The 10,166-nt window shown below is 38.0% G+C and overlaps 1 protein-coding gene across 1 annotated transcript; it reads right to left on the minus strand.

The window, feature by feature from the left end:
- Window positions 1-769: 769 nt before the first annotated feature.
- Window positions 770-3,369, minus strand: LOC149243773 (lipase-like PAD4). The gene is made up of 4 exons (XM_089371306.1): window positions 3,350-3,369; window positions 2,706-3,054; window positions 1,837-2,454; window positions 770-1,321 (listed from the first exon to the last, which is right to left on the minus strand). Exons 1-4 carry the CDS (start codon window positions 3,367-3,369, stop codon window positions 770-772), a joined length of 1,539 nt encoding a protein of 512 aa, XP_089227432.1.
- Between the last annotated feature and the right edge of the window lie 6,797 nt (window positions 3,370-10,166).

Below are 10,166 nucleotides of genomic sequence, written 5' to 3' on the forward strand. Positions count from 1 at the left end.
AGCACACAGCAGCGTGAAGAGGAAGAAGAATAATTTCAGAACAGTGAAATGCACAGCAGTGCAGAAATTTGAATGTAATTTGTTTTTTTTATGTTCATCTGTGTGGAACAGAATCGTTCCTTAGTGAATTTCTGAAGTAGATGTTCAGCAATAGAAGTTTTGAAATTCCCTCTGTATGAGGAAGACAAATCTGCAACAGTTAGTTTATTTTGATAAATACAAGTTAAATTTTTCCTGTTGCTGTTACACCGTCACCGTTGCTGAAACACCTCGTAACTCAAAAATTACTTGACGTCAAAAGTTTACGTTGCTGAAACACGACGATCAGCGTTGCTGAAACACCTGTTTCAGCAACTGAAAAAAAAAACTGTGTTGCTGAAACACCGTTTCCAGCAAGCGAATTTTTCTGTTTTTCTGTGTAAAAACAGAGTGCGATTTTTGTCTGTCTGTTATGGAATTTATCAGAAAATTCCGACAGAAGATCCTCTGACAAAACCAACAACCTAATTGGAAGAAGATCTTGCTAGAAAACAACTTTTCCATTCAGATACCTGCAAATTCAGCCGTTTAACTTTTCCATTATCTCATATAAAGGAGAGCTCCAGTCAGGGGATTGATTTTTCTTATAACCTTTCCATGCATCCCACCAGATCATGAACCTGGTTCCTGCCGAGAAAACATCTGAAGAAATGCTCAGAGCGTTTTCCATCTTTGCCACATACTCTTCAAACTTTTCAAGATTTTTTAGGCCCTGGTGTTGGTGTTGGCCTTATTTTAGATTTTCCAGGTCTTTCCAAGCCTCTTCTACATCCGCCCAAAAGCACGAGTCTGAAGTGAGGGATGCACGCATTGTGTGAGGTCTCCGCCCTTTCGAAATGTGAGTTCTTTCTTTCTCTTCCATCCATTTCTCAAGAACTATATGACGATTAGATCTTCCATCTGAAAGATAGTTACCATTGCCGTTAAAGCAATAATAATGTGCAATGTCCAGAGGCTCTACAAATCTTCTATATGTGTTGCCAGCATTTATCCACTTATTTTGGGATTGGAAATCACTTGGCAATTCATTACCCTCCCATGCTTCAATAATGCCATCCCGAAATGCCCCGAGATTTATCCTATGCCTATCAACACGGATATCCTGAGTGTTGGCATGGTTCTTGAAGGTATCATAATATCTGATGCCACACTCTTTCTCACAACCCTCTTTATACCACTCAATTTCTGCCATAGTACTTTGTTTCTGGCCTAATTGAACAGCTAACTTATCAACATTTGTGATATACTTGTTTTCAATTTCCCCAGCTCTCCGTAGGGCAAGCTGCGCTTGATCATTCTCGGCAAAGTTATCCACAAAATTTTATGCAGCAATTAGCGTGCTGAAATGTAGAAACTTAAATTCAAAAATACAGACAAGAAAATACTATCCTATAATTTGATATAATAATAATGTATGAGATTCCTTCCCTATGTAAGATAAAGGATGCAATCTTATTGTAGGAATTTGAATGTTGAAGTTAATAAAGATATACATATTTTACTCAGTCAGATTTGAATTTATGAATTTTTTGAATAGCAATTACATATTCTTAATTATTAAATCCATTAAATTATACAAATAACAGAAAGTTAAAAAATTCAAAATGACAATTCCTTCTCTACATATCTTGATATATGACGAAGTAAAATATTTTATAACATACTCCATCCACCCTACCTCAAACCATTAAATCCACTATACATACTTTCAAAACATTTCCAAAATATTTATTAATATGATTCATGAAAACCAACTAAAAAAACATAAACATTATATGAGATGTAATTGTGTATTACCTGCGCTCCAACACCAGTAGCTTCTAACTGCACTGAAATTCCCATGTCGTACGAAAATTCTGAATCACTATTAAATGTAAATTTTCTACCATTTTTGGAGTTCTCTATGACATGTTTCAAAACCGAAGCATACACTATATGCTCTGAAAAACAGTCCTCTACTGTAATATCCGAAGGATTTTCATGGCTTTGCATTGTCAAATGAAACATCTTCAAAACGGTGTCAGAATTGTCAACACAAGCTGCGCCATGGCTTGAGCAGAACATGTCAGTGCCAACAGGTCTGTATGGGCTTCTCTTTGTGATCCTGTCCAACCACTTTTGAGAATCAAACACATAGCTTGAAGTATACCGCAGGACATAACTAAGAAGAATCCTGCAAGCGTCTTGAATAGAAGAATATGGGACTTTGCCATCCCAATAGGGCACAATAGCAGTCAAAGGCGCAGAAATTGCCTCAATCGGTGCAAGGGGCATCCGAGGAACAATGTCATGCTTGGAAACCACATGGCAAAAGTTGCCTCCCCAATTCTCACGGCCAACTGCTTCAACAAGTCTTTCATCTCCTACCAGAGGGCAACCAAATGTGATACAAAAGGAAGAGATTTGCCTTATCCTCTTTTACAGGAACCACAGTGTAGCCAAGGTTGCAACTGCCCCTCCCAAGGAAAGACCCACAAATATAATGGGTTTGAATTTTCTTTATCTGGAGTCAGTAGAAGCCTGTAACTGATCGATCTGGAATACATCAACACAATGTTACTTTTCCCTTTGAATTTCAATAATTTCATCTATAATAACAGAAGTAAATCCTCTTGTTGTGAAATCGAGTTTACTTTTGATGGGTGCATTTAGATAAATCAATTTACCTTTGCTTGGAAATCTGTTTTCTCCATAATATCCAGGAACAACTTAAGAGCTCCATGATGGACTTGGGCTGGTTTATCATCGTCACCCTTGAGGCAATCCAAGAATACCTGGTTTTTTGTTTCTATATTCCCGCAATCCAAGAATACCTGGTTTTTTGTTTGTATATTCCCCTCTCCGTCGATGAAACTTTCGATTCCCAGAAATGATGGGAAGGCAACACATGCAACGCCTCCATGCTCCTTCAGACTAAAACTCTCTAAATTATTTGCACGATCTGACTCCTCCCAAGCATTGAACAGTATTTCGCATGAAGCCAGAAAAGCGGCAGTCTCTTGACCAACAGTGAACCTGCAACAACAAATGAGTAAATTAGCACCGTAAGGGAAACCGAGTCTGGATCCCTCAAAATTTGGAATTCTGTGCATACAATTTTGCACATTTTTATGAATGAGGAGATAGGGACGACACGACCAAATTCAACAAGAATAAATAATGCCTTCATTATCTGAGATGAAGATCAAAAAATGTGACAATGAAAAACACTATATAAAATTACATATACAACCTAGGCTTCTAAACAGGATAAGTGAGGTGTCTATCACACTGAAACCACTTAGCTTGGCAAATACTGCAGATCAAGAACCAGATTATTGCATCTGCCATTACTGGACAGGAATAACTCACAATACTAATACCAAAGTTGTTCTCCCCTGCCTACACCTCAGGAAGATTAATACCCATACTATTCAAGGGGAAAGCCTCCTAAAGCTTAGCGGGGAAATGATATACCTAGAGCCTGCAATAGATGAATGGGTAATTTACAATGAAAAAACACTATATAAGATTAAATATACAAACTGAGCTTTTAAACACGATAACTGAGGTGTCGATCACACTGAAATCACTTAGCTTGCCAAAAACTACAAATCAACAACCAGATTATTGCATCTGCCATTACTGGACAAGATCAAACTCCCATTACTATACCACAGCTCTCTTCCCCTGCCTACACCTCAGGAAGATTAATACCCGTACTGTTCAAGGGGGAAAGCCTCCTAAATTTCGCTGGTAAATGATGGGCCTAGAGCTTGCAATAGATGGATGGGTAATTTAAAATGAAAAAACACTATATAAGATTACATATACAAACTGGGCTTCTAAACAGGATCACTGAGGTGTGGTGTCTATCAAACTTGTCAGGTCAGGTAGTAACTCCACAAATTAATCCATTTTATTCTTTCAGGTAGGTCTTTATTATATACATGAGGGAGACTGTTCACTTCATCTCCCGATGACTGTTCATATTTCTGATTATTTATTTACATCAATTGTATTTATTCACCCAGTGTCAACATTCCCCCCTTAAGCTGAAGGGATGTTGGTGAGTCCAAGCATCATTCTGAATCGTTCAAGCTTTTCTCTTCCAAGCGCTTTGGTGAAGATGTCTGCAATTTACTCATTAGCGGAACAATGACGGAGATGGATTGTCTTTCCTTCAACATGATGTCGAATCAGATGATATTTAGTATTGATGCGCTTCGTTTGATCATGGAACTTTGGGTTCTTGGCCAACTTTATTGCAGAGGTATTGTCAATCATGAGTGGAGTTGATTGTACTTGTTTTACTTGCAAATCTTCAAGAATTTTCCTGAGCCACACAATTTCTTTTGCTGCCTCAGCTACTGCCACATATTCTGCTTCTATTGTGGAATCTGCTGGAGCTGATTGTTTGCATGATCTCCATGAGATAGCTCCTGATCCAAGACTCATAGCATATCATGAAGTAGATAACCCAGTTTCTTTGTCTCCATCGAAGTCTGAATCAAAGTATCCAATCAAACTGAAGTCGTCGACTTGTGTATACTTGATTCCAAAGTCTTGAGTTCCCTTCAAGTACCTTAGAACTCTTTTTACAGCAAACCAATATCCCTCACAAGGCTTTTTCATAAACCTGGAGAGGATTCCAACAGCAAACGAAATATCTGGTCTGATAGTAGTTAGGTAGTTGAGACTTCCTACAAGCTGTATATACTTTGTTGCATCCTCAAATTCTTTTCCTTCAATAGATGTGAGCTTTAAGTTTTGTTTCATTGGAGTAGTAAGAGGATTGCATTATGTCATGCCAAACCTGTTCAACAAATCTCCAATGTACTTCTTTTGAGAAAAAATATGGACTTTGGATGTTGAGTTACTTCAATACCAAGATAGTAATGAACATAGCCCAAATCAGTTATTTCAAAACTTTTCCCCAATTCCTTCTTTATGGATGCAATGTAGCTTTCATCGTTCCCTGTCATCAAAAGATCATCTACATATACCACAAGATATACAACTGTTTTTCCAACTTTCTTGACAAATAAAATTGCATCATCAAGATCATAATGTTTGAAATTGAGTTTCAGAAGATGCTTAGTTAGTTTTTCATACCAGGCTCGTGGTGCTTGTTTGAGGCCTTACAAGGACTTCACAAGTTTGCATACTTTATGTTCATGTCCTTTCATAGCAAATCCTTCAAGTTGGGACATAAAAACATTCTCTTTTAGATCTCCATTCAAGAAAGCAGTTTTTACATCCATTTGATGGACTTTCCAACCATTCTGAGCTGCTAGGGCAAAGAGTGTACGGATGGTAGCCCATTTTGCTGTGGGGGTAAAAGTCTCCTCATAATCGACCCCTTCCTTCTATGCAAGACCTTTTGCCACAAGCCTAGCTTTGTGCTTGTCAAGTGAGCCATCAACTTTATACTTGTTCTTGTAGATCCACTTATAGCCAATTGGTTTGGATCCTAATGGAGGATCAACCAGTTTCCAAGTGTCGTTCTTTATGAGGGCATCATACTCCTTTTGCATTGCTTCTTTCCATTCATCATTAGAAGCAGCTTTTTTAAAGGAAGTTGGTTCAAAATCTGTAAACAAGTTCAATTCACAATCATAAGAAATATCCATATCAACAGGTGAATTAGAGTCATCTCCATCACCTCCATTTTTCCGGTTTGAATTTCTAGTTCCTGTCTTTCCAACCTCATCAGGATGAATACTTTTAAGTGTCTTTGTCAGCGACTTTGGGGGACCTTTCTCAGATGGTCCAAGCTGCTCCGTTGATTGAGTTGGGACTGAATCAAGATTGAGTTTCCCAATTCTATCAATCACATAACTTAAAGCATCATCTGTTGTTGGAGTTTCATGTGTGGGAGTGTTCTTCATAAGAAGATTCCAAATGTTGATCTAGTATAGGAATCCCCCCTTCAAGATGTGGAATCTGATTATCAAATTCTTGAAATGATTTTGCATTTGCGAATCTATCCAAGCAATCAAGTTTCCGCTCAACAACATTGTCAGTTTTGGATGATTCAAGAAAAATTACATCTCTAGATACAACAAACTTTTTATTGACCTCATCATAGAAACGGTATGCTTTGGAGGTGTTTGAATACCCCAGGAAGATACACTTACGACTTCTTGCACCAAGTTTGTTTCTATGTACCTTTGGTATCAAGGCATAACAGGTGGAACTAAAGACCCTGATATGCTTTACTGAAGGAACATGCCCATACCACATTTCATATGGAGTCTTGTTTCTAATAGCATTAGATGGACATCTATTCATTATATATGCAGCACATAGAACAGCATCAGCCCAAAACATTATTTTTACATTTTTGAAGAAGAGCATGGAGCGTACCATATTTAAGATTGTCCTATTCATTCTTTGAGCTACACCATTCTGTTGGGGATTATAAGGTACAGTTGTTTGATGTTTGATCCCATGTTGGCGAAGATAGTTTTCAAATTCATTTGATGTGTATTATTTTCCATTATCAGTGCGAATAGACCCAATATGACATTGTGCATCATTTTCAATCCATTTATGAAAGTTCTTGAATGTTTGAAAAACATGAGATTTGTTCTTCAATAAATAAACCCAACACATTCTGGTGTAGTCATCAATAAATGTCATCATATATTTATTTCCATTTGCAGAAGGAACAGGCATTGGACTACATAAATCTGAATGAATGAGTTCAAGTTTTCTATGTGCTCTTGAATGTGAATCATGAAAAAAATGTTTGCTATGCTTTCCTAGAATGCAAGCATCACATTGCTTAAATTTCCTAGGAATTTTAGGCAAACCAGCAACAACATTTTTCTTCAACAAGTGGAGGATGTCACAGTTCAAATGTCCAAATCTAGCATGCCATAATAAACTTGATGGAAGAATACCTTCTTCATAATGAGAATTATATGAGAAATGTAGTGCACAAGCAAAGGTACCTTGCAGCTTGAGAAGCCTTTCATCTTCTATTCCCCTCATGACAAGTGAGTGGTCAGATGCTTTTCTCACCTCAAGCTTGCCATCAAACATATGAATGGAGTGACCTTGTTGGCGGATGTAGACCAAGGACAACAAGTTTCTCTTGAGCTGTGGGAGATAGAGAACATGATGCAGAAAAAAATCTGGAAGACCAAGCAATTTAAGCCTAATTGTGCTAAGTCCTGATGGCTTGATTTTTGATTGGTTTACAAAGTATACTGCTCCATCAACATTGTCAGTAAATTCTTCAAAAAAATCTTTTCTATGAGTCATGTGGCAGGTTGCCCCTGAATCAAGCGACCAATAATTTTTCCAAGAAGCAAGTGAAACATTAAATAAATCTTCATTTACTCCAATATTACATTGTGCCACAACATAGTGAGCGGATTTAGGTGCTTTACCTTTGTCTGTGTCATTAGTTTTACCTTTCTATTGGTTTTTTTGCTGCTCAATTTTGTCCCATGGTAACTTGCATGTGGAGGCATCATGTGATCCATTTCTTTTGCAGTGTATGCAATGCAAATCTGCCTTTTCTCCTTGAGAGTGTCTACCCCCCCTGCCTCTGAAATATCTTCCTCTTCCTCTTCGACCACCTCTTCCTCTAGAAGAATCTTGAGTAGGATTATTTTCTTTATGGGCAAGGCACACACCGTCTTCAGAAGATTGAGGAGTTGTCTTCTTTCCAAAAGCTTTCTCTCTTTCAACAAATTTTCTCACAAGAGAGTCAAAGGTAATATCTTTGAGATTTCCATTTGCTTGCAATGACTCAAGATAATTGGAGTAAGTAGGATAAAGTGCCTTAAGAAAAGCGATAAGAGAAATATCTAATTCAACCTTACTGGATTTGATATCATGCATTATAGATTTTACTTCGGATGCAAGAACAAGAGGATCATTATTTTGTAATTCAAGAGTGAAGAGTTTAATCATGAGTTGAACAACTTCAAGTGCAGAATGTGAGTCATAGAGTTCTTTCAACTTTTTAAAGGCTTCGAAAGCAGTGGATAATGGCGAAATATGGCAACTCACCTCTTCATTTACAGATGCTGCGATTAATGCATAAGCTTTGTTGGGAAAATAATATGGCAACTCACCTCTTCATTTACAGATGCTGCGATTAATGCATAAGCTTTGTTGTTCTTATTTTCCCAAATGGCGAGCTCTTTGTCTGAGTTAAGCTATTCTGGCTCTTTGTCTCCGTCTCCAATGCACACTCCTTTCCACAACTCATTGAAAATGAGGGTGTTTTTATCATTCGGGACCATTTAGGATAGTTCTCCTTGCCAGTAAGAACTATTCCACCATGGATATGATTGAATGCATTTTGTAACAAATTTTTTTTGGCTAATATAATTCAGCCTAAATATATTGTGGAGCAGCTCCAATACACAAAAAAACCTGTGTAGAGGTACCATATCAGAGGTATAAACCATACAACGTGAGACCATAGCGTTCACAGCACTTCATGCAATAGTACTTCTGGGTTTCTGGTTTGAATAACAATTAAAAAACAAATTTACACACTCATACTATAACCTGAGTTTGCAATACTCAATTGATCGTTACATAATTCTATCTCAAATAAAACACCTATTAAACCAAGCAGAGCTGATATTAATGTACAATCTTGAGACAGTTGGAGGAATCAACTATGTTGAGCGGTAAAGAATTTTGTATAGAAGCAGAAGACTTGGCGCTGCAATGACAGCACGGGATGCAGCAACTGTATAATGGATTGCAAATGGAGGAATAATTGAACGTTTGTTAAAATTCTTAATTTCTTCTCTTAACGAAGCAACCAAAGCCCTCTCGCCTTTGAAATCAATGGAACCAATGGAACCAGCGTTCAAGAAACGGAACCAACGTTCATGAACTGCGTTAACACTTCAATGGAACCAGTGTTAACATATCACATAATGTAAAGGGATGGGGCAACGTAAATGGATGGGAGGAGCATATTATACCAGAACTGCGTTAACACTTCAATGTTCAAATCAACGGACCAACGTTCAATGAATGGAGAGGCCGAGGTATAGTTGGAGAGGTTGTTTGATGGATGGGGCAGTGATAAATCAAATATATATTGCGTTCTGGTTTCTAACGGAGCAGTGGTATAACTATCACGCAATCAGGATTATGAGATGGCTTCAATGGAGCAGTGGAGCATTTGAATGGTATTTCACAGAAGTTTGAGTTTAGCTTGAACAATATTGAATCTTTGGTTCATATTCGGTAGGTCGGACGAGAGAATATAAAACGTCTAGGACATTGACGCAGTGAGACAACGTTTGCAGCAGTCTCTTGACAGAGGGTGCAGGCTTGATAGAAGGCGCATGCAATATCATAGACGTATATGACACTGCCTAGGGTAGGCTTCAGGCAACCGAGCATAATATAGGCAGAAAACTGACACTCAGACACAAGCAGTTACACAAAAAAATTAATTTCGGGAGCTCTGATACCATGTTAGGCCAGGTAGTAACTCCACAAATTAATTCATTTTGTTCCTTCAAGTAGGTCTTTATTATATACATGAGGGACGCTGCTCACTTCTATCTCCCGATGACTGTTCATATTTCTTATTATTTATTTACATCAATTGTATTTATTCATCCAATCCTGATGATTAGGTGTCAACAAAACTAAAACCACTCAGCTTGCCAAAAACTGCAGATCAACAACCAGATTATTGCATCTGCCATTACTAGACTAGATCAAACTCCCATTACTAATACCACCAGTGTTCTCCGCTGCCTACACCTCAGGAAGATTAATACCCACACTGTTCAAGGGGAAAGCCTCCTAAAGCTTCCCTGGGAAATGATGGACCTAGAGCCAATAGATGGATGGGTAATTTATAATGAAAAAGCAATATATGAAATTACAAATACAAAGTGGGCTTCGAAACAAGAGAACTGAGGTGTCTATCACACTGAAACCACTTAACTTGCCAAAAACTGCAGATCAACAACCAGATTATTGCATCTGCCATTACTGGACAGGATCAAACTCCCATTACTAATACTACAGCTGTCCTCCCATGCCTAGACCTCAGGAAGATTAATTCCCAGACTGTTCAAGGGGAAGCCCTCCTAAAGCTTAGCTGGGAAATAACAGATTGGATGGGTAATTTAAAAACGACAGAGACC

Source organism: Pinus tabuliformis, chromosome 8 (assembly GCF_031772625.1).
Source record: "Pinus tabuliformis cultivar Carrire ecotype Pingquan chromosome 8, CPIR1, whole genome shotgun sequence".
In the NCBI taxonomy this organism is placed as follows: domain Eukaryota; kingdom Viridiplantae; phylum Streptophyta; class Pinopsida; order Pinales; family Pinaceae; genus Pinus; species Pinus tabuliformis.

Bases quoted from the DNA above. Each gene is read 5' to 3' on its own strand.
- LOC149243773 (XM_089371306.1), bottom strand. From the start codon at position 3,369: ATGGCAGATGCAATAATCTG. The intron at 3,055-3,349 runs GTTCTTGATCTG...TTGTTGTTGCAG, and splicing joins ATGGCAGATGCAATAATCTG to GTTCACTGTTGGTCAAGAGA. The intron at 2,455-2,705 runs GTAAATTGATTT...TTCCTGTAAAAG, and splicing joins AAACAGATTTCCAAGCAAAG to AGGATAAGGCAAATCTCTTC.